Here is a 25474-nt window from a genome sequence, read left to right on the forward strand (position 1 = left end):
CAAGAAGTCTCCTTTTTCCTTTTCCAGTTGGCCGAGCACGTGTTGCAACGTCACCACCCAGTACTTTTGGAACTTTAGATATTTGTTGAGACGTCGCAGGTCTAGGATGGGCCTCAAGCTGCCTATCTTCTTACTGACCAGAAAGTATCTGGAATAGACTGTGGAGCCCGGAGACGTTGGGGAACTAGCTCTATCGCTCCTTTTCGCAGCATGACCCGAACCACTTCCGGGAGCTGAGGGATGTGCTGCTCCTGGTGGTTAACCAGCAGGATGCACAGACACCTGTGTTGAAAACTCCAGGGTGTGTCCTTGGACAAGAGCATCCAGACGTCCAGAACCCATCTGTCGGTGGGGATCTTTCTCCACTTGCTGACGAACCTTGTCAGCCGGCCTCCCATTGGGGTGCACGGGTGGGTGCCCGACATCCCGGTCTGTTCTGGCTTGCTTCGACGCCGGCATCCTCCCTTGTGTGCGACGGCAATGCTGTCCTCTGCTACGAAAAACCAGGAACAGCCTCTGTAGACTTCCTGCGTTGAGGATCTGGAAGGCTGTCGGTATGATGTGGAGAAACCTTTTGAAGACCTGTGTAATGCATCAACCTTGGAAGGTTTGGAACCGATGGAAGTACACCTAACATGGATGCTGGAAACTTCGTGTTGCGGTCTATGCATCTTCCAAGATGGCCGCCAGCACGTATTTACGCACAACGCACCAGTGCTCTGATGCGTTGTATCTAAGTACTTTCGTACCTTACCCGCGCTGTGTTGCTGAATATCTCGCTACTTATTATTGCTTCCTGTTGCTTTTACCTCTCTTCTTCCACTATCTTACACAGAACTAAACGTACTATTTTGGGTAGCTTTTTCTTTTTATGGTTTGATCCCTGTTAATCGCACTTTGAGGTTTGTTCTTAACTCCTCAGTCCCTGTATTTTTCCTTCCTGCTAAACACCTTGTTTAACTTTCTTCCTGACTACCGTTTCTTTTCTACTCACTCCGTTTCTTCCGCCTGGAGTTTCTTCTCTCTTGTTAAAGTCTAACCTCGTAGGCTTCTCTAGACTACTATTCATCAGTTCGTGGTATCGCTGCTTTGGCGTTCTTCTACCTTCCGGCCAGTTTCCTGTGCTTCTATTGTGCCTCAGTACGTTCGGCACCACCGGCTACTCGATCATACTACACCGAAGAAGGAACTGGACTCGCTTCTACTCTTCTATCCAACCTGAAGAAGACCATTCACACAGGGTTTTTTCAGCTTACGGCTTTTTCCCTGGAACAGCGGGTTAGCTCCTGGGATTTGGTTCCTATCCGGTCACGGTGGCCTCCGGGGAGTCACGCCCGCACTTGCATCAAAGAAGGAGTAAAGAAATCAGAAAGACACGAAAGAAAGAGAAGACGGAACTCTGAGAAGAATTCGACGGAGATTCAGGTGAGGAGGAGTCGGAAAGGGGAACCAGGGTTGCAAGTTTTGACAACCTGCTCGACTTTCCCCTGGAGGAGCGAAAAGAAGAGCAGTGCTACTGGAGAGTGCCCAGCGAACGTACCATCTCTGTGTCCGTTTTGATGGCCTGGAGGGACTCATCGACAATCGTTCCAAGCAAATTCTCTCCATCGAAGGGCATGTCCAGCACCTTTGCTTGGACCTCCCGACAGAAGTTAGTGGCTTTCATCCAACCTTGGCAGACACTGTTCCCCATCTGCCGGAACCCTGTGTCAGCGACATCCAATGCCACTGTGATGGCATGATCTGATGCCACTTACCCTTCATTCATCTTCTTATCGTCTGGGAGAAACTTCAGAATAGGCCACAGCTTGTACCACAATTCCCCAACGCACCTGGCCAGGATTGCCAGGGCGTTGGCTGCCTTGTTAGTGGACGCAGTGGTGTACATCACCTTCTTTCCCATGGCATCCATCCTTTTCCCTTCACTGTCCGGGGGGACTGACGATGAGGACGGGCTGGCCACCGCTTCCTCCCGGCTGCCGATACCACCGAATCTGGTGATGGTTGCAACCTCAGGCACTTGGGTGTGGAGTCCAGCACCCTATACCTCTTCTCCAGCCTATCGTGCTTGGCAGGGGCAGTGCAGAGGTTCTTCATGAGGGCCAAGCCCTCCTCCCAGACATCGTCCAGAAAGGGCACCACCATGATCGTTTTCCTCTTGGCCTCACACCTCTGATACAAGAAGCCCTCCTTGTTGGTCTCCTCAGGCACCAGCTGGAAACGCTTGGAGGCTCTGGCGATGATGGATTGGAATGATCCCACTTCATCCGGTGGGGACACCATGTGTGGTGCATCCAAATGCGGCGATTCACTGTCCACCACGAGAATGTCTTCATCATCATCCATCGTTGTGGCTGTATCAGTCCCCGTATCTGTGTCTGGGTCTGCTGGGGGGAAAACGGGAGCCGATGTGGAGGAGGAGGTTGAAACAGGGGCATCGGATGATGCTTCCTCTTCCTCGTTGGAAGCTGATCAGGGACCCAGAGGCATCCTCATCTGGATCTCTGACACCAAGGTGTGTAGAGTCGACAGAATATCCAAGGAAATGTTCCGCAAGCACAACAAGAAAACTAGGCTCTGCGCTGTCATCGCCATCCTCTTCAACGTCCTTGTGGACCATGTGTAAGGACTCCTGATCCTCGTTGTCCGTGGACGAGACCTCCATGGCTTGGGCGACTGCTTGGGAGGTCTGTTTTGGGGCCTCCTCACTCCCCTGCTCTTTTCTCCCCCCTGAGTGTCTTGAACTGCGGTCTGAGCCAGTTTCACACCTTCTGGGGTGCCTGTAGACTTTGCCAAAGTCACTGTGGCAGTGATGCGCCTTGGGGGGTAGGGACACCTTCTGAGCCGCGGAATCAATCCTCGCAGGATCAGCGCCCTTAACTGCTGTGGCAGTAGCATCCATTGACCTGCTTGAGTTGTTGGGCCTTTTTCTCCTCCATCTGTGGCTTCTCGGATTTCTCACGTAGTTTAGCCAGGGTAGAGGACTTCCTCTTTGAAGAGGAGCTCGAAGGTAGGCTTGCAGAGGCAGAAGGTGATCCTTACTCCAACCCTCAATGTGTTTTGGACCAAATAAGAGCATTATCTAAACAAATATAGGAGTATCAAGTTCAGTAAAGTACAGAGGACACACTGGTTGAGGTCCTCATGCCAGGACAACAGTACCATAGTCCCACTATATAAGCTATCAAACAAACTGTCCAGCAGCACCAACAGCAACAGTCATGTCAGGACATCAGAAGGAAATACTGCTCTTTTTCAGAGGACAAGCAAGTACCGGAATGTGCTGAGTACTAAAACGCCTTCAGAAGAAAAGATCCAGCTGTCCCTGCTTGATTAGGTGAAAATAGAACGAGACATGCTTGCTTCTGGTCAGGAGGGAGGCAACGCTTCTTCACTGGGGTTTCAAGAGTCCAAAAGCTGCAAAGGCAGAGCTTCCTCATTGCCCTCAGATCAATAGTCTCTCTGGATGCTTAGCTGTTAAACCTTTGCATTTGACAAAATATTCTTGGCACATGGTGTACTGTCTTATGGCAAACTGGAGGGTTGAAGATGAAACTAACAACCAATCTCTTACACACATGCATGCCCAACTGAAGTATTTGGCGGCCAGCCAAACAATGGTGACCACCACACACCAATCCAGGCAGTGATCATCATGGGCAAACCCTGAGATGTGAATTCCAGATTAATCTTGACATGCAGCAGCCCTGTAGAATTCCACAGTCACCCACACACACAAACAGATTCCCTATGTGAGTGAGCCCCTGGTCTGATCCAACATCAGAAAATGATTCTACATGGTCATTCCCAGACTCTACAAAATCATACATATGGGCATCAAAGTTTACAGTTGCATAAATACTGGATTTCACAACACTTGTGAAATAATTTTGGGAGGCTCCAGAGAGAAAAGACTTAATGTGGGAATAAATGGCTACATCTCTTGCAATCACTACACTAAGGTGCATTGTCACCGACCATAACCAGTACAACGGTATGGGTCAGGATAATCACATGGGGGAAGACTACAGGGCACCTTGCTGAAAGCCCCAAGGTTTGTGGCACAGAAGAGACCGTAAAGGAGCAAAAAGATATGAGAATAACAACCCCAGCGAGATATGGATGCAGCTAACTGAGGTAAAATGGTCTGGGCATCAAAAAACACAAGTAAAGCTGGCACAAGAAAATCTTCTTTGCATAACAAACAAAACAGATTAAGAGTACACAGAAAACATGCAATAAAATATATAAAGCACACCAGCCTTCCAAACACTATCATTCAGCACCTGCCACACCCAACAGCAAACACTAAGACCAGCGCACACAGATACGTCCTATTCAGCTTTTCCAAATCAACAGTCAGTGCTGCAATGCCCAAACCTGTCATCACTTAGCCCAAATAGAGCACACAATTTGCAAACAATATGCAGTACAAATACAAAGTAACATAGCATACCTAAAAGGAAGAATTGTAATACAAGAGAGAGAGAGGAAGGAAAAGTGACTAAAAAAGAAAAGTGTTAGTATGCCTGTATGCCAGGGCTGTGTGATTATGACTAGTGTACATGTCAACACTGAATTACCTGTAAACTCCCGTAGAGTGCAACTTGGCTGCATTTGCAAAGAAACCGGAAACTATACACCTCAAAATGGGATCTGGGTCACCTGAAAAGAAATGAAAAATGGTATGAGGACAAACACTGCTGCGCAGCCTTTCTGTGGAGTATGATGAAAGGGCAAGATGGCACCCTGCACATTTGGATGGGCATAGTATCTAAGCAAAAACACATTCAAATGCCACAACATATACTAGGCGAAGCAGGAGAAAATTGCAGGAAAAAACAAATAAAAAGGCATGAATAAACGAAAATATAGATATCACTAATCAAAACCATGAGGCCAACTCAGTAAGGGTTTGTAAGCAATTCATAATTTCCATTTAAAAAGTCTTAACCTGCATTGAGGAAGAAACTACTCTGCGGAGAACATCTCAAGAAGTGTGATGCTTGATGTAGTCACAGTTTCACCTTTTAAGCAGAATGGGGAGAAGCCTATACCTCAGATCCAGTAAATCTGTGTTTCATATACAGGCAAATAAAATGTCCTCTCGACCCCAGCCCAATCACAAGTACTCACCATGAATGACAGTGCACAACGCCTGATTCTCTGATTGATGTACTTTCCCAGAGACCTTGTGTTTCTTGTTGTCCGATATTCCCCCATGTGCAGCCGGAGCAGAATTTAGACCACAACACAGCCCAGGCTAAAGCAAATATATTTTGCGATTGATAAAACAATAGCATATCACCCATTCCATTCCTCATAGTGGGTTTTTTCACCATCCCCCTCTATCAGTCCATAACATAGATGTTTCATCAGAAGGGAAAGAATTATAAAATAGGCTGAACATATTTGTTCTAGCATTCTTTGTCTACAGTCCCTCTATATTTATCAACATGGTTGACAAAACAATAGTACAGCTATAATATAATGTAAAACCACCTTGAGTTTGTTGGTGTCACCTTTGAAAAATATTAGTCACTCATTCAAAATAGAAGCAATACACAAAGGTAATGTATGGTTCTGTCAGGGGCCACAATTATCCTACCACCTGGGGTCTATAATAGGAAGTTAATGTATTGCTCAGAGGCTGTCAACCAAACATTGGCTACCCCCTAGTCTAAAGAAACCGGAGTTCATGAAAGGTCAGGTGAGATCAAAAGAGGAACTTGACTTCAGTCTTAGCAACATAACCAGCACATTAAACACTGTTCAATAGCCTACATGAGTTTCGTTCAGTTATAGGTATATTACCACCAGTGCTCCAGATAAGATTTTGAAGTCGGAGTATTTTACTCCCTATTTCTTTTAAAGTTGGGAGTAAAATGATTTTTTGTTGAGTAAAAATGTAAGTCCAATTAACAATGGGAGCATTTTATAAGCAAGTAAAAATAAGGTTTAACTGGGAAACGGAAAGTTTGTCCAGTCAATCAAAAATGTTTATTCGGATCAAATGATCCATCAAACACAAACAAAATGCAATGACACAATACATAATAAGATAAAATGACTATGCATAAAATACAATTTTCCAAGGATAAATACGAATCACAATACAGCTTTCTATAAACATTTATAAAATCACATAACGCAGACATAATTCATAAATACCAATACACAATCCATCCAATAGGGCGCCTTCTTATAAGTACAAGGTGCCAAGAGAAGCACATAATACTCCCATTAATTGGGGCAAAACTCCTTCAGACTGTTCGCTAAAAGGCCAATCTTTTTAGGGCATTTTGCGTGAGTCGCTCCTTTCTTTGGTACATGGCTCTTTTAAAGATTGATAGCAGTGCCCAAGCTGTCAAGACAGAGTCTGCTGTCAAGAGAAATAGAACTGCAAGCCTATGGGTGCAGAAATTAACTGACCGGAGCACCAGAAGTTAGGTGGACCGTCTGATGTTAGAATAAGCCAGGCAGAATGATAAAAGATTAACCATGCCCTCTCAGCACCGCACGCTGGGCAGACCACCTCGTCCGGGTACCCCCTCCATTTGGCTGAGGTATCCCTCAGCTGAAAGCAATCAAATCTTGCGTGGGTGAGCAGCCAATGATCTCTTCTGGTGGAGCCCCAAATTAAAAAGGGCTAGATCTCCTCTACCCGGCTGATCACTGCATATGCTCTATCTGAAATGGTTGCAAACTCCATGAGATCTCTAACCCACACTGCTTTTGTACGATCTCATTTGACTTTTAGACAGACAGCAAAATAGCTGGAGGTGAGAGTACCCGAATGTTTACATGGGACAATGCTACATCAATGTAGAAGAGCCAAAGGATTTTTAGGACAACATCCAATGGTTGTCCCTGGCAGCGGGACAACAAATGTGTAATCCTTCCCACTTGTTGGCTTAGCTTTGCAGATTGTTTCTTGATATGGGCAGTGCCCATGAGAGTCTGAGAATCTTACCCCCAGATAGTTAAATTCCTTCACTCTGGGTATTATCTCTCCGTTGCAAAGCATTAGATGCATTTTAGCAGACCTCTTTCATCCCATGCATCCCGTTACTGCGGATTTCTTGGTAATAATTTTGAGCCCCAGATTTTCCATAAAGGCCGCGTAGGCTGAGATCAGCACTAGGAGGGCAGTTGGGGTTCTGGCAATAAGTACAGTGTCATCTGCATATGCCACAACTAGAAAGGCCCTGCCCCCCCAGATACAGATAATCCACCTTTGTGTCCAACAAAGCCTTTAGGAGACAATTAAGTGTGAAAAAGATCGGAGCTAGAACACACCCTTGATGGACACCACACCAGACCTTAAAACACGCGGTGCAGTGCCCCTGAACCACTGCGCACACACGCCTTGTTCTACCTGTGCAGTGCTTGTAACACCACCAAAATGTCCACCGGGCAACCCATGGAGCCGAGCATGGCCTACAGCATAGAGCGATCCACTTTGTCGAAGGCCGTGCTCAAGTCCATGAAGGCTAGGTATACTCCCTCCCCCCTACAAAACACTGAATTGGAAACAAGTAGGTAAAGGTTGAGGCTCTGTGCCACAGTGCCCACCCCGGGGCAAAACCCAAACTGGATGTCAGAGAGGAGCACCCAGTCCACCAACCAGGACTCAATGTACCCAAGCAGAACCTTTCCAAAGATTTTAAAGGTGTCGTCCAATAATCCGATGGGTCCCCCTTCTTAAAAATTGGGAAGATTATAGCTGATTTCCATGAAGGTGGATATGAGCCCGTATCCATACAGGCGTTGAAGACTTTTTCACAACGGGGGTCAATGTTCCCGATGATCCTGGAAGAGATCTGAGGGGATCGCATCAGGGCTTGGTGCTCGATTACGGGCCTGCAGCACCTCTGGCCTAAACTGTAGTGGAGAATCACTTCTCCCATGGCCATCCACATGGGACCCACCATCAAACAGATTGCCAAAGTAACCCATCTATGCCACATCTTCCACATGCGTGCCACTAGGCCTCTCCCCTTTGACACAGGGCGGGTTCCCCTTTCACAAACTCCCAAACGCTTTCTGATCATTGTGCATCGAGCCGTCTAGAAAGCCCTTCCATTATTCCCCTTCCATTTCTTTCTTCCTTTGCTTTAATTCCCCACAATAGTGCACTCTAGCCTGGGCGATCTCCCTTCTTGTGCAGATTGGCGCTTTCAATACCCTTAATAGCCCTTCTTTGGCGTCTTTACATGCCTCATCAAACCACCCTCTTTTGTGTTGTTTCTCCTTCCTCTTAAGGTTGATGGTGTAACCCTTAGTCAAAGCCCCCTGTAGCTTCATAAACTGTTCTACTACATGCGCAGGGGTTGCAGTACTGTCCAAGAGGTTGTAAATAAGGGGTAGATTTTCTGCCATAATGTGTAAATGTACGTTGGTGTCCCGTATTCCTTCCCATTTGATTCTCATAGTCGTGGTTGAGTTCGGGTTAACTAGACACACAGGGGAGTTTTGGTGGCCCTTCCCCCCCCTTCCACACCCTTCAATTTTAGACAGATTTCAGACAGCACTTCAAAGTCCACGATTCTATCCCACAATTCTACAGGGATGAAAAAACAATCAATTGTCGAAGAACCCAGATGGTGGTTGAATGTAAGATTACCAGGTTCATCAGGTGCTATACGTCCGTTCACCGTACGTAATCCCCATTCTGAAAGCCAAAAACTCATTTGGACGCCCATAGCGCACACACCCGTTCATCTTTCATCCTCAGGGAGGGGGTGTTCACTACACAATCCTCCAACGGGTTTAAAAGATCCTTTGGCAGATCTGCACCCATTCTGAGGTTAAAATCTCCTCCCCAAATGCAATGCTCTTTGGGATTCCTCTTATTAAGGAGTAACTCATCCATAAATACCTTGACCTTGGCAAGCCTATCGGCCTCGGCCTTGTGGGGACTATTATAAAAGTTCAAAATAATCACATCCCCCTTGCATGGTAAGATGTGAATAGCTTGTAAGTAATCCATCTTAGTCTCCAATACCCTGACCCTGCAGGCTAACAAAGCCTTAATCAGGATGGCCAGGCCTCCATAGCATCTTCCTCTTGCACTTTTTCCCGCCTGGATCCCATACGATGAGAAGCCATCAAGCAATGGGGTCTCCAAGGCCTAGATCTCTTGAAGGAGGATGACGTTGTGGTCTTTAAGAACTCCACAGTGAATTCCCCCTCAAATTTCCTCCTGGCCCCCGCTATGGTCCAGGATAACAAGCTAGCCACTGAGGGTGCTATCGGTAACACTTGGTCCACCCCCAACTCAGGACTCGAGCCCCCACCCTCGCGATCCTCCTGGACATCTCTGCTAGGCCGCTCGGCCGTACGTCAGTCCAATTCTTCACAAGATGTTAGAGCCCCATACTGATTGGCTAGCTCAACCCTAATAGTAGTGTATGCACTTCCCCTCTGCTGGTTCAACCTTTCTAGGTTGGGATTGGACCTCCCCCCGACAAATGGCGCACAGTCCCCCATGCATGGGCTTCGCTCTAGGCCTTCCCACTCCCGACCAGTTTGCCTTGGTCATTCCCAAAATCAGCCACCCTCCCTGCGCAGGAGTAAAAACAGTCCAACCAGACCAACTTACTATGGAGACTATAGCCATTAGGTGTAAGACCTCTGGACAGATTAGAATTGACCAGATAGTGGACCATCGTTGGGTCTCAGAAGGAAACCACTATATAGTCCCCTTCCAAACATTTGGGTTTTTGGCCAACCCATCCCAAGCTTCTTGCCATTAAGATAAGGCTTGGGTCAATGCTCGGTCCAAACAGAGAAATGTTTGCAGTAATAGCAATTCCTTCCTGTGGTACTACTACGTGCACTACTGGTCCAAACATAGCCATGTAGCTGTGTGAGTGAAAGAAGGGGCAGAAGGTCATATGTGTATTTTATGTTGGGAGTATTTTTACTCCCTATTTTTATTTTTTGGGAGTATTTGCCTATTTGTAGGGAGTAAAAGTGGCCAGTACACCCGTAATCTGTAGGGCTGATTACTACCCTTATTTTAAAAGTCAATTGATGAGCTCTTATTGAGGATAGTATGAAACTACAAGAGGAAATTACCCTTTTTGCAGAGCACGCTGTTCCCAGTCTACATTTTGGATGTCCCCTATGCTCAAGTAACTAAGTTGGGAATTGGATGGGCACTCCATGTTCATGCCCATAGACCAACCAATGAACCCTAAATATCACAATGCCTAGAAGCTTCACAAAGTTGTAAAGGGGCACAGAAGTATAAAGACACACTAAGTCCACTGGTACTGATTCACTATTGCACATTGTGACGAATCCCTTGATGTCGATGTCATTGCTTCTCGCCTGGAGGGGGACCCTTCCCATGGGGCCAGGCACGTGAAGCTGCTACCCGATGGTCCCCCTGGGGGTGGTGCTCAGCTGGAGAATCCCATGGGAGGGGACCCCCTCTGTGGGAGAAGTAAAGACTATCAAGGGAGTATGCAGCATGTTATCCACCATGCCCCAACACACTGTTCATCGAACAGCATGAATAGGGCCCACCCACCCCACCCTGTCTCTGTATCCTCTTTTATCTGCTAGTTGCCTCATACATCACAGCCCTGTATATCAGGTCGATGATACTGTGAGGAGGAAGAATGAGGTAAGTGTGTGTATGGATGACTACAAAAGTACTGACATGAAGAAGAGCCTTACGTGGAACCAATACAAACATGCTAAGTAGCCGAAGCTCGAGAGTCAAGCGGACATAACAACTGATGAAGGACTCTCCTCAGTGTAAGTCCGGCCCCAGATGGCCATCGAGATGGGGAGCGAAGCCGCGCACAAAGGACACACTGCAGACCCGAGAGCATAGAACGGGAAAGTGGGGAACGAGAAGGCGGAAAAGAGCCAAGACTTACCCGGAGGCTGGGGAACCAGACGTCCGGTGGCAGGAAGACAGCCATCCCAGTGGTCAAGGCAAGACCTGGCGTGCGGGGAAAAACCAGTGTGGTGGAACCTCCACAAGCCGAAAGCAGACCGCGAGATCGCAGGGGAAGCCAGAGAAGCTTTCCAGTGTTGCTGAGGACCAGAATCCTTGCGGACTAAGTTGAAAGGTACACAGACGGGGTCTGGGAAGGCACTGGGAGACCACAGAGGCTGTGGTTGGGAGGAAGTGCAGGACCATTGTCCTTGTCCCAGTGGGATCAAACAGAGAGATCTAATAAGGCAATATTTGGGTGAGAGCACCCTAGAGCGACCCGAAGAGAGGCTTGGCAGGATAGTGAACCGGACCCAATTAAAAGACATTATAAAGCTGAGAAAGGAGTACGATACCCGAATAATGAGAAACACAGTCGTACATGCGAGATAATAAGCAATTTGGGTAAATTAGCTGACAAGCAGAGATAACAATTCTCTACTCAAAGTTTTTTACTTAATGTGCCATGCACTTATTTGACTAAGCCCTGTTTTCCGGCCCTAACAAAATGTATTCTATACCTACGTCTCAATCTTCTACCTACGTTGGAGTACTTGGGGGCATCGAAGAACATTCCCTATGATATTAGACTGTCACCTGTGTAGCTTTGGAGATCGAAACAAGTCATCACGTTCTGACAACATGCCCTAGGTTAAAAACGTATTATGTCAAAGGAGATGGGACATTTTTTGAACACATAGAACGCATTGAAACTGATTCATTTTGTAATACAATTTTTAGAGCCGAATCAATTGTCATTACAGCTGCTGCTTACTATATTTGGAATGAGGTGTTAACTTTAAATATCTCTTTGAGTCTATTGGTATATGATGACGTTGACTAGGTGTTAATATGTGATAATGAACTTTTACTACATCTGGAATGAGGGGTTGAATCTTTAAAAACTTTTTTTAAATCAATTTGAATATGCTGACTGATTAGGTCTTAATATGTTAAAATGCATTTTTAGAATTTTAAAATTGAATTCTAGTCATTTTTCTACAGTTGTGCTATTAATATGAATGTGTTAATGGGATATACAACTTAAGTATATTTTGTGAGAATGAATTGTTTTGTTGTAATGAACATAATGTTGTAAAAGTGTTTAAGGTTAATTTGATAACCAAACCCATTCCCATGCTCCGCGCAGGTACCGCTGGTCGCTTTAGCGGGAGGAGATAAGCAGTTGAGGGTGATTATCAGGACCTACTGGGAATCGGTGGGACTGGTAACGTTAGGGGACATTTGGCAAGAGAGGACCATTAGGGATTTTGAGGAACTTGGGGAGGAGGCGGGATTACATACGGGCCAATATGTTACGTATCATAGGATAGTTCAGAAAATTCGGAAAACGTGGCCTGAAAAACAGTATTGACAGAGGAACCGGATGCTATTATGGGAGTAATACATGATATATCAGAAGGAGGGCATGGGATTTCTAGATTGTATGAGATGGTGATGACTAAGGTTGGAAAGGAATTGACACATCTGAGACTTGATTGGGAAGCGGAGGTGGGGGCTCCGATGGAAGATGGGATGTGGGAACGTGCCCTGGGATAGGTGTCAAGAAATGCCAGACTAAAACAAATACAGCTGTATATAACGCATAGAGCATATATGACTCCCCCTGAGGATATCTAAGTTCGGAAACGCTGGGCGACAAGCATGTCCTAAGTGCGACATGGAAAACACTGACATGATACACATGTTTTGGTCATGCCTAGTAGTTGAGTGTTTCTGGGGTGAAGTGGCACAAAAACTAGCAGAGAAGGGGGTCACCCTCGTCATAGACACGGCCTGGGCCTGCTTGCTGGGAGGGTTCCCCAGACCACGGAAATTTAAATATGTTGGGAAACTGAAAGATTTGGCATACGTGCTCGCAAAACGGAGGATTGCCATGGGATGGAAGACAAGCCACGGGTGGAGGTATGGTGGAAGGAGTTGCAGAAATGGGCGGAGGCTGAAACAATGGTATGGCAAGAGGTGAGCAGCATGAGTGGGGAGGAAGAAGCGGGTACCCTGTTGGCATGGAAAACTGTTTGGATCTATATCGGATCCAACAGATTCCGAGGGAAGTGAGACCTTGCCACGTATAGCAGACACTGAATGCGAAGAACAAATAGGCTCATCATAAAGGAGGGTGGGATTGGGGAAGCAGTGGCCAAAATTTTTTAAAAGAAAAAACAAAATCGTGTTTAATGGAACTGTTGTAAATTGCACTGCGTGTTGGGTTTGTATTCTTGTTTGATGTGACTAAAATTAATAAAATCTTTTTTTTAAAAAAAGGTTAATTTGTTAACCAAATGCACAATAAAATGTAAGCTTTTTTTTAAAAAAAACTTCTGCGACTGACCGAAACTAAATCCAACAAAACAAATTATCCCTTCTTGTCTAGATGACCTTCACATATTGAACTAGGACAGAACAACAAGCTTGCAAAGAAGTCTGGGACCTCCGCAAGTGGTATCCGGAGAATTCTATGCCAGGGTGAGGGAGGGGTGTAATTCTACATACCTGTTGCGTTTCCCTCCCCACCCGTAGGGTAACAAGGGCATACAGTCCTGAACCTAACTCACTCTGGCCTGACCGTTGGTGGTGGAACCTGGGTTAAGGATCCTTTCCTAGGCCTATTCTAGTGTGTTGGTATTGAGTTGAGTCCTGACTTGAAGGTCATCTAACTTTTTATAACTCTTATTAATCATAAACACTGGCACTGAAATGTCTAGATCAACCTACGCAAAGAGTTTATACTTTGGAACTGATGAAATAGTCCCCAAACTATTTTATGGTTGGGCTTTGTAAGATTGAGGGAAGCTGTTTTGTGATTATTCTGAAGAATTCCATCTATTTCTTTGCATCCAAATGCCTACCTGTGTTTCACTGGTCAATGATCCAAATGCTATTCCACCCCAGGGATCACCTAGAGTAGTTGGATTGTGAGAGGACCCCTAATCTTTTAACTTATCTTTGTTCTTTCAGCCCTGCAACACTTTACTCACCCCTTTGGGCTTGCCACTACTTTTTTCTTCACTTTAAAGAATCCCAACTCCCTACAAAAGGTATCTTCTTTGGACCTGTGACTTTTAAGGGTGTTACCTTAGTGGGGAACAACGTTTTTAAGTATTAGGGGCCCCATTTTATAAGGCAGGTGTGACAAATCCAGGGAATTCGGGCTCCCTGCCACAGAACACTTTGCTATAGGGCAGTGGCTATCCTATTATGCCTGCTGGGTATGCTTCAGAGTCCTGTCAGTGTTCATTGCCAAAGAGGTCCACTTGGGTCGGGAGAAGGAATCCCTCGCTCTCTTCACACATGCTGAGCCCACTTCATTGCCCAAACCTTGGCCACCAGCATCTGCCACCAGATACATTTGCTGTGATGGAACCCCAACGTCTCCTGGGTATTCCCGCCTCGTGACGAGACTGGGCCCACTTCCTCCTCACCTATGTGTCGCCCAGGGGTAGAGCAGTCTTCCTGGTCCTCTGTCACCCCTCCTGCCACTAGGCCAGCTGCCTACAGGATGTCCAGTAGTTCAAGGGGGCGGGCGCAGGCCCCTCTAAGGTATTCCCCTTCTTTAACCGCCTGTGACGCACACATCCACTGGCAACACTGGGACTCCCCGAGCCCGCCCTTTTCCCTCACCCCCACACCACTCCCCTGTCCGGTTCCGGGACTCACGTGTACAGCCCCCGCCCTCCCGTGTGCCAGTACAACTGTTCCGCCATGTCACACACTCACGATTACGCCCGTTCCATTGGCGTATCCCTTGCGTTTGAGAGACCGGCTCTGCGCTTCGCTTCCACGTCACGTGACTGGCGCTTCCAGCTCACGTGACTCTGTAACCCGATCACGTGATGCGGTTGCACGTCACGTGACGAGGAAGTAGTCCCGTAGCACCAGTATTTAAACAGCTTCCTCCGAACACTCGATGCTTCACAGCTGTTTGTTGCAAATCTGTTTGGCGCCTCGGACACTCGGATTTTGTTCTTTCTGAAAACGACCTTGGCTTGGAATAAGGACTGCTCTTGGATATCCCATTGTTATTGGCTTCTTGGAAGAACTTTGATACTGATCACGGACTGTTTCTTGGACTGCAATTGGATTATCCCTTGGTACTTCGTTCTGGTCTCCTTGTCAACAATTTCTGGTTACCTGGATCTGGATCCCTTGATAAGGTGGGCTCTACTACCACACCACCAACTGGCCTCATCAGCTCATAACATCGAGTTAGGGAGCGCTGCCCTGGTGAGTCCCGGAACCCCAATCCTAAAGGGTCAGCAGCACCACCTCTGCCCTTGTTTGGTAAGCCTGTTCCACGTTTGTTTATATTGCTTTGCACTGTGACTGCTGTGTTGACTTGGTTCTTAACCGGTGATTTCTTTTTAGTGGCTTGGGGTCTCCAGAGGTTCGTGGTTCCGGAAGAAACAACTCCCACCTGTGGCCTCAAGGGTTGCACAGAGAGTGGATTGGTTTCTCTCTGTACGGCACTTGTGGACAGAGGATTCTTCTGCCTACACAACAGTCAAGTCACAACACTGCCTGGCCCCTGGTACACACTACCACACACGCCCACCTGGCACCCGGGTGTTCCTCTGACATGCTGGCTGACATTATAACCTTCAGGCTCCGGTCGTCTTCGGGTGTCTCAAGGCCCCGGGCACACCCTTCCCCACCCTGGTGCCAGCCAGGCGGTTGCCTTTGCCTTCTCAACTGGTCTCTATCGTCGTTGTTGTTTTGTTTTATGTCTTTGAGCTGCGAGGTTAGGGGGGTGAGGGCTTGAACTGCAACAATGGGACTGGGTCCTCTGGTGCCAAGCGGTCTTACTGGCCGCCCATCATCCTCCTCGAACCACAGGCCGGTTTCTGCCAAAATGTCTGTTTGACCGAGGGGGGCGGGAGCAGCCCGCTCCACTGGACATCCCTTTCTAGCCAGCCAAGGTGTTTTCCCATCTCACAGCTGCCCGGCCAAGGCTAAACTGGGCACCGGTTACCTCAGGTGCCACACAGCGTGTCCCTGTTGCTGCCGCAGCCCATTCTCAGCACCGATGGGGCAGTTCTCCTTACTGCTGTTCAGTGGTGCCTCAGCGGATGAGGCAAGGGCATTAACCTGTCTGTTCATGCTTAGGTCGGCTTCAAGATAGGCCCCAAGGGCTTTCATCTGCTTAGAGACTGGGATGGTTTTGCCATCAATGCAGATGGATGACAAGGCAGGGTCCAAGTTTCTGAGCTTGTGAGGAGAGCCAATGATGAGGAGCTCCATTTTCTCATCGTTCAGACATAGGTTATGCGTGGCCATCATGTTCTGGATGGTGCTGTAGACCTCATTTATTTTAATGGAATCCCTATCAGGGTCACCAGAAAGCAGGATGAGGAGCAGAGTGTCATCTGTCAAATTGGTGTAGGTGATCCCATTGGCGTCCAGCTGATCAAAGAGGGGCTTTGTATAGGTGTTGTTGAGGGTTGGTGACAGGCAGAAGCCTTGTGGAACACCTAGTGGAGCTGGAATGGCATCGACCGCTGAATCTCCCATGAACACTGGAGCGGTGCGACCGCTAAGGAAGGATTTGATCCAAGCAGTAGCTTGCGGGGAGAAGTGGAAGTGTTTTTGGAGTTGTTTGCAGAGGATGTTGTGGTCGACCAAATCAAAAAAGGCAGAGAGATCGACAAGAAGGAGGATGAGGAATCTGTGGAAGGAATGAATCCACTAGAAAGATGCAATATATATACTTTAAAAAGGGATAGCAGCGTTCGAAGTCTAATGAGACAATATGTCTCAGAAGATATTCAAATTCAAGATCAGAGATAGCCAGTATTACACAGATCTAAATTTGATGGGTATTACTAGTAACCCAAAATTCTGGATTCCTTTTTTTTTAGTTGAATTATGAATAGGCCAGTGTGTTTATTTTACAGTTTTGAAGAACGTGTACAGAAAACCTCTAATGGCATATTGGTTACTGAAGAGTGATTTAAATGTAATGTGTGCCCCAGAAGGAGCTGCAGTGCTGAATGTAACAAGTTGAAATATTAAACTAAGGTAACAAATGTACGGAGTCCCGGAAGTATGCAGTCCCATGAAGTAGTCATGAGTCTCCATTAAATTCCACAGGTATGTCTTTATTTAAGTTACACTTGTAAGTAAGAACCACATACAAATACGACCTACCAGTGCCCATCAACCAGGAAAATGATCTCAAACAGTCCTGGGTCAAAAACAGGGGCCACACTCTGACATCACACAGGCACATTGTTAAGGGACTTCAATTCAGCACTCCAACTAAGTCAATGCCAAGTCTGGGATGCCCAACGGAAGCCCTTATTTATATATTTTTATGACAAGTTCATGGATCTGGATGATAAACCCTTGTATAACGCCCCTCTCTTTGAATCCCCCTGACCTCACTGAGCCAAGAAGTAGGTTTGTTTTGCAAATTAACAGATTTATTTGAAAATTAAATAATATATCACACACTTATAATAAATTAATATTTGATCGCACACTTATGAATATGACAGTGATCAACAGTGGATAATATTACACTAGCACACTTTTGTAATCACTTAGGAGTTGGTATAGAAAGGATAAGGTAGCTGAGAATGCTTTTATGGTTTCAAGGAAAAACAATGATGGAAAGAATGCAGTACAGAAATAAACTGATATGGTTTCAACCAGAGATAATCTAATCACTTTTCCCCTTGTGGCAATTCACTCCCCCCTATGCAATATAAAGAGATGGAAGGAAAGCACACAGTTTTCAGGGATACAATCAACATGCGATACAGATTCAGTTCAAATTCTAGTAATCTTGGAGCAACCGGTATGCTTTTAAAACATGCAGAAATATTTTGAATGTGATTTGTACTGAAGTGAAAATATGCTAAAAATGATTTTAATTCCCTATAGGAGATTCAGGGTAGGTGATAGCTACTTAAGATTGGTTCAGGTCAACACTACCAATTATTCCTGAGGGATTATTAGGATGAAACGAATCTCAGCAATGCAAAGCAAAAGACAGCGATTTTTGACAGGTGGTGAAATGAGCTAGTTGCAATTCGCGGCACTTTTTCTGAGTGCGTCGAGCGCGATTACGCAAAAACTATAAGGAGTACAAAGTTAGGGCTTGTTGGAAAGCTGAGGATCTTAGCTTTAAAATGAAAGTTAAATCTCGTTCCTAGCACCTACGGATAAAAAGATAGGGACGTTTTTGCGAAGGTAGTTTCTCGAAATTAAAGTAAACTTCAGAATGACAAAATTACACTTTTACAGGTTTAATTAGAGAATGGGCACACAATTTCTATGATGCAGTTCTAGACAGGTTAAAATGGTTTGAATCAGATTATTTTAGACTAAGAGATTGGTTCTGGCACAGATTTCAGGATACTCACTCCTAGTCTTGGAATAAATGGGCCTCCGTCACAGATCTGGTCAACAGGTTTAGCTGCGGTTCTCTCGCCACGGACAGTCTCTGATACCGGTTCTGCTCCCAGCGATCTGGTCTGGGTCTGCTAGCGGCACTGCGGTCTGGTCCGGGTCTCTGGTTCCGGCACTGCACAGCGGTCTGTGGTACTGGATACAGGGTTCTAGCCAGAATCAAACAGCTCGCCCAGCTGTTGAATATCAGGTTGCAAAAGATTTTGAGGCCTGCTGAAAAAGGATTCAGCTGGTGGTTCAGGCCTCTCTGCTACAAGTTCTGAAGTCGGAATTCTAAGTTCTGGTCTCTGGTCTGTCTGGATTTGAAGTCTGGAGTCTCCTGGATATTGTCTGGTCCGGCAAAATGCTTCGCAAGAAATCAGTTTGAAATGGAAAAGTGAATGTGTCCTGTCTGGATTTCAGTGGGTCCTTTTATGTCTTTAGAAAGGGGGTGGGTGCGTGGGCATAACTAAGCCTGCCCCTCACAACTTATCATTGGCCAAGTTCTCCTCTCTCCCTTGATTGGGGGAAGGAAATGGAGTGTCATCATGATGAGGTAAGTTTATGGGTCAGAGGATCCTCCCCTTGTCAATTTGCACACACATCTATTTTTGATCCAAATAGATATTTCCCAGATACACAAATTGTTGAAAATACATATACACATAATGGATGAATTAAGACAGGTCTCTGATCAAGCCCCATGTTCCTGCGAGCTTGGGTTCAGAAATGACAACATTTTGCGCTTTTTAGTAGCTTTTGCAACATAGGTTTTTCCTCAAAATTTACACAGAGATACACCCCCTCCCTGAGCACATTACAATAAGTTTTCAATTATCCAGTGTAAGCACAGTGTCTGCAATATTAATAAATAGCGGGGTTCGGCCTCAGAACATCGTGCAGAGTCCTAACACCTCTTGAAATGTGCACAGAAAATCACAGGAATCATGATATTAATTATATAATTTTGACACTTTTGTACTATGAATTAACCATCTTTTTAAATGTATGCTCTGGCCCAGATGGGTGTGGTTTAGGTTCCAAAGCACATGGGGGGATTTCTGTCTGTCCCCGCCTGCAGCTCAGGTGGCTCCCAGAAGCACTGCTCCTCCCCGTTTCTTCCGAGAGGAAGCCATTTACGACCCCCCTAATTTGACATTTGCCTGAGCCAAGGAAAGCTCTTTGTTCTGTTTCTTGCAGCCCCAGGTACCCCACCCCTAATTCAATCAGAGAGGTCTAATCTCCTTTTGGTGGGAACAGCAGAAGGCAGCCAGGCCTGTGAATACAGTTGCTGGGCAAGTTTCAACTCCTGTCGGGGGTAGTTGCCGGGCAGAATTCAATCTCTTCAAACCAGGCTTCAGCTAAATGTCATTTTTTTTCCAGTTGCTTTCATGCAAATCAAACTTACAATTTTGACACATGCAGCTAGAACGCTGATTCTAAGTTCAAAACTATGACATTTAAACAGTTGCAACCTATGTGACACTCCAAAGTAAATCACTCATTTACTTTAAACATTTCGATTTTAGTAGCTTTAAGTCCAATTTCACTTGAGCTGCTGACATCCACAGCTCAGCCAGTTTTGTTATCAACATTATTTTAGGCTCTTCATCTTTCCAGAATTTGTATGCACACAAGACTACATTCTGCCAAATGTCTGCTGGTGTTCAGTGAGATTTTTGAATATCTTGCAATTTTTGGAATAGGCATTTTGAGCTTGCATCTCAGAGAAACAAAGGTGATTTCAAAGCGCTTTTTTTTTGTTGAGCTAACAGGCACTGCTGTTTTTCCTTTGGCACCAGGTTTCACTCATGGCGCTTCTGGCCCATCACGCTTGCACTGGTGGGTGGAAGATCAGGCGACCATTTTGGTGTGTGCAAAACTGCGCGGTTTTCCTGGATTCTGACACAAATGTGGGCTTTTCGGCCATCTTGGATTTTCTACGCCCACATCACCAAATGTTGCAGCATAATAACTTGAACATGGGTCAAGACACCTGACAAGCTCCCCCGCCCGACTGCACTTTGATTTCGAGTCCAGCGGGAGTCAGGTGCAAAGGATGTTTTGATCCACGCGCTGGGATGTCCGCATCATCTTCTTCCGATTCCGCAGATGGCAAAGTTCAGCATCTTTTCCTCCATCAGGGAGGATCGATCGGTTCTCGTCGCCGGTCCTGATGGGAGTTTCGGGCGGTATCCTGGGCCCCTCGGATCTTTGCTCTCGGTCCCCGGGTCGTCCTCCTTGGTCAGTCTCCATGGTTTCATCTCTCCTAGGATGACAAAGCAAAGCGGCAGAAACATATTCGTAGACATTTCCCCCCCACTATTAATGGTGGGGCGAACATATACATTTTATACATCAAGAGACATTTGCATTCAAGAATCATGGAATTTTATAGGCTATATGTGGAATATTTTAGGGTTGGAACTGTATTACTCCGGAGCGGCCCCCTCTGGGATTGCAGAGGACTCTTCTAGTTGCTGCAGAGTGTGCCTGGGATGGCAACACTTTAGCTGATTTATATGGACCCACTTGCCTTCCCCTTCCGCCAAACTACCCTTGGGGATGCGGATCTTGTAGGCGACTGGGGAGATCTTGTTTACTATTTCAAAAGGTCCCTTCCATGTAGGCAGAAACTTTTGCCGTTTGGCCTGGTTCCTCTGGAAATTGTATAGATAGACCTGATCTCCCACATTGTATTCTTTCATGGTAGTCTTCAGGTCATAGTGAGTTTTCATACTCTCGGCTGATCTTTCTAGATTCCGCTGAGCATAGGCAAAAGCATGTTGGAGGTGTTTCCTTAAATTCTCATCGTATTCGTGAGTTGTGGAGGCATTTATTAATGTCTGCTCTTGGGTCCTGTAGAGCAAATGCTGGGGAAGCACCATCTTGCGTCCAGTTATCAGCTCAAACTGTGACATTTTAGTTGCAGATGAAGGGGTAGATCTGAACGCCATTAGGACCAGAGGTAATCGGATATCTCAACTTGGCCCAGAATCTGCCACACATTTTTTTAATATGCTCACAATGGTTCTGTTGTATCTCTCCACTGCACCAGAAGAGGCGGACCGGTAAGCAATATGTAGCTTCCTTTTAACCCCCAGTATCTCCCACATCTTAGTCATTACTTCGCTGGTAAAATGGCTACCTCTGTCTTACTCAATCCTTTGGGGTAGACCAAAATGCAAAAAGATGTGGTTGATCATCAGGGCAGCTGCTGTTTCTGCCTTGCAGTTTGGGGCCGGGAGACATTCCACCTATTTAGTAAATAAGCATGTCACTGTCAACATGTACTTATTTCCCCTAGAAGAGCGAATCACGGGGCCTATGAATTCGTCTTGCAAATCTGACCATGGCAGTGTCATCCCCCTCTTTTGGAGAGGCGCACTGTGTGTGAGGGATGTTGGCTGAAATTGTGCACACACAAGACACCCCTTCAAGTATTGGTCGCGGTCCTGCCCCATGTGTGGCCAGTATGCCATCTCTCTTAAGATCTCAAGTGTTGTATGAAACCCCCTATGACCGGCGGTGGCCGCATCATGGGCGTGACTTAACATCAGGCTTCGGAATGAGGTAGGGACCACCCACTGATCATGGCCAGCTTGGGATTTCCTTACCAACAAATCGTCTTGGATTCGGAACATTTTTGGACATTTCATCAACACTATAAGGTCCTCTTTCCCAATGTAATCGGTATCCGTCAGGGGAAAGTCCTCAAGGTCCTCAATGTGTTGGTAAAACTTACCAATTATTGGATCCCCCTTTTGAGCCGTAATCAAATCAGCATCTGGGGTCTCATTACTCCATTGTGCAGTTGAAAGATCATTGTGAGCATTTGTCTGGGACCTAGTGATAGCAGTAATCTGGATTTCCCCCAACAGGGACTCAATCTCTATTAGATCCCCCTTGGATGGCCCCGGTTTTGGCCAGCTGATCAGCTAAGTCATTTCCAGTTTTGTCTGGTCCCTTTACTTTGGAATGACCCTTGATCTTTTTCCAGTAGATGGTCATCCCATTCGAGGTGACCAGATCATCAATGTTTTGAATTAACTTCCCATGTTTCAAGGGTTTGTTATTAGCACATAACATGCCTCTGGTTTTCCAATTAACCAGGTGCTCTACGAACCCGTTCCGTACATAATCTGAATCTGTGATTATGACCAGTTCGTGAAGTTGATGTTGGACAGCGGTGAGGATGGCCTGATGCACAGCCATCTACTCTGCCACCTGACTACTTCGGGGACCAATTTTGTACTCAGCAGAGGGTTCTGGGGACTCATTCACCCATGCATTCCATACGCCAGCCACAAGTTCTTTTTCCCCGTTGTTGTCAACATGGTAAGAGCATCCATCTACATAGACAGTGGGCATTCCATCACACTTGTCCTCTTGTCCCCGAGACAGTTTACGCTGGCACAATCATGCAAGTCAGCCAGACCTTGCGCGCGGGGACTCTTCTTGTTTTGGCCATATCTGACCTCCACAGGAAAGCCTTGCATTGACAGAATCCAGGAAGTAATTCGGGAATTACTCACATTTCTGGCCCAGATTCTGTCACTTTGGAGCTATTACAGAGGCTGGTGTGGAGTCTCCACTATGATGTGTTCCCCCTGGATAAACGGGCGGTAATTCTTCAATGCCCACACCGTTGCCAGGAGTGCCTTCTCACAGTCGTTGAATTTTTCCTCCACAGAGGATAAAGTTTTGCTCGCATAGGAGATTACTTTATTGACCTTGTCATGCTTTTGATATAATACTGCAGTCAAGCATGTATTAGAGAACCCTGTCTCCAAGAAAAACTCCTTGTTTCTGACAGGGTAAGCTAGGCAAGGCGCTTGTGAGAGGCTTCTTTTGAGCTGTCTTACTGCCTCGGATTGTTCTGGACCCCATTCCCACTTGACCCCCCCCTTCTTCAAGAGATGAATCAGGGGTCTGGTGATCTCTGCGTAGCCCTCAATGAACTTTCTGCTGTAATTAGTCAGTCCAAGGAGGCTCCTTAGTTCCCGCAGAGTTGTGGGGTCTTTCAGTTTCTGAAGTGCTTCCACTTTGTTTTCCTGGGGACAGAGACCCTGAGGAGTAATCTCATGGCCCAAGAAATTTACATGGGTCCTATACCACTGTGCTTTCTGAAAGGAAAGTTTTGCTCCGGCGGCCCTCAACTGTGTCAGAACATAACGGATCTCCGCTATATGTTCCTCCACAGATGAACTTTTGATGAGGACATCATCTACATAAGCAGGTTACCCCTCGCACCCAGGTCGGGCATGGCCTTATGTAGGAAAATGTTGAATTCATTGCCGGAGTTGAGGTATCCGAAGGGAGTCTGGGTCCATGTGTACTGCTGGCCCCCAAAGGTAAAAGCCAGTTTGTATTGGTCCTCCCTACTGACAGGCACTGTCCAGTATTCATTGGTCAGGTCTATTGCAGTGAATACCTGTGACCCCTGGATCTGGGCCAGCCCTTGGTCAATGTAGGGAAGAGGCCATCGAGAAGTATGGACCCGTTTGTTGAGCTCCCTAAGGTCGGCGCAGAGTCTCCACTGGCCGTTTGGCTTCAATATTCCCAGCACCGGATTATTGAAGGTGCTATGAACTGGACGGATTATCCCCCGGGACTCAAGGTTCTTAATTATTTCAGTAAGGTACTCCATGGATGCGAGAGGCAAGCGATATTGCTTCACAAACACTGGAGTCATGCCAGGTTCCGTGGGAATGGTTGTGGTGTGGATGTCGGTGCGACCACAGTCATATGTGTCCACCGCAAAGAGATCCTGGAAATCCAAGAAAACTTGTTTCAACTTTTGCTTCTGCTCCAGAGTCACACAGGCATCAGCTAGGTTGACTCTCTCTTCAACCAACTGCCTGAAGCCTGGAAAGACTTCTGGTTTTGCCATCTCAGCGGCCTCCTCAGCTGGGTGGAGAAGTCCCTGGTCAGCGTGCTGATTTGGACTGGAGGCTTCAGGTGGGAAAGGCAGCCCTCATGGACCTGGAAAATCACCTCATCCCTTCTGAAGTCACAAGTCACATCTTCCTTACCATAAGGGCAGGAAGTGTACACCAGGAAGTTCCCCCCATGCCGGGTAAAGATCCTGTCTGGTGTTGTATTGTCATCACTGTCACTGTCAGAACAGTCCTTGGGGATTGGTCCTAGCAGTTCATTTCCTAGATCAATGGAGAAATGTCGGTCATCAACCGCCATTCCAATAATGGTGCCTGCGGCTAGAGTAATACTCTTTAAGTCGCTGTTATCCACCTCTATTGGAATGGTGTCATGTTCTATGTTGACTAATGGGTTTACCCCTAACCCTTGCTGTTGGAGAAAAGCATTTAGATGAATATAAGCATCAGGGTTTTTCAATTTTTGTCCTCTTTTAACTTTCACTTCCAGGGAGAATTGTCGGGTCCTTTCTGGGATGGTGACTTCCTCTTTAATCTGAATTTCAACTGCATAAGGTAGCAATTGAGCTGACCTAAATGCTTTTTCTGGATCATCAAAGCCCATGGGATTATCCGCTAATCGGGACCAAGCTTTGAAGTTTATTAGGTCCAAACTAATGACAAGGCGATTGAGAATGTCACTGCCTAAGTAAAATGTGGCAGGGACGTCTTGCACAACGCAACAATTATGGACTATGCTCTTGTTGCCAATGGAGATTTTGAGCTTACACCTGCTTGGCAGGAGAGGTTTGGAATTGGGTGTTTCCAGATCCATTTCCCATTTGTCTATCAGTTTGAATGTGGGAATGGCTGGATCTTTTGGGAGTTGGTTGAACATGGCTTCGCTGATGAAGCTCTTACCGTTGTTCACACACACTCGGGCGAGAACAGAGTCCTTCTCATCATTTAACTGAACAGGGATGAACAACTGCTCTCCAATTTGCTGAATATCAGCCAGGCTCTGAACTGATTTCACATCTTTCTCGACTATTGGAGTGGGAATGTCTGATTGTGGATTAGTAAAGAATTTCAAAGTGTTTCCTTCCAGTGTGGAATACCACCTTAAACTGGAAGGAAGGTTGATTTTCAGAAAGAGAGAGCACCCCCCGTCACCAGTCTGTTGTCCTACTGCTATTACTGTCACATCTGGAATTTGGTTGTTCTGGAAGTGAAA

At 46.3% G+C, this 25474-nt stretch overlaps 1 protein-coding gene across 2 annotated transcripts in view; it reads right to left on the reverse strand.

The window, feature by feature from the left end:
- The window catches only part of DHX35 (DEAH-box helicase 35), a 2070470-nt gene that overhangs the window by 292856 nt on the left and 1752140 nt on the right, over window positions 1-25474 (reverse strand). For both annotated transcript variants that reach the window (XM_069652289.1, XM_069652288.1), the window contains one exon: window positions 4584-4665. In XM_069652289.1, coding sequence (XP_069508390.1) covers window positions 4584-4665 — 82 coding nt within the window. The remainder of the gene's footprint in view (window positions 1-4583; window positions 4666-25474) is intronic.

Source organism: Ambystoma mexicanum, chromosome 3p, assembly GCF_040938575.1.
Source record: "Ambystoma mexicanum isolate Mex_15411 chromosome 3p, UKY_AmexF1_1, whole genome shotgun sequence".
Taxonomy (NCBI): Eukaryota; Metazoa; Chordata; class Amphibia; order Caudata; family Ambystomatidae; genus Ambystoma; species Ambystoma mexicanum.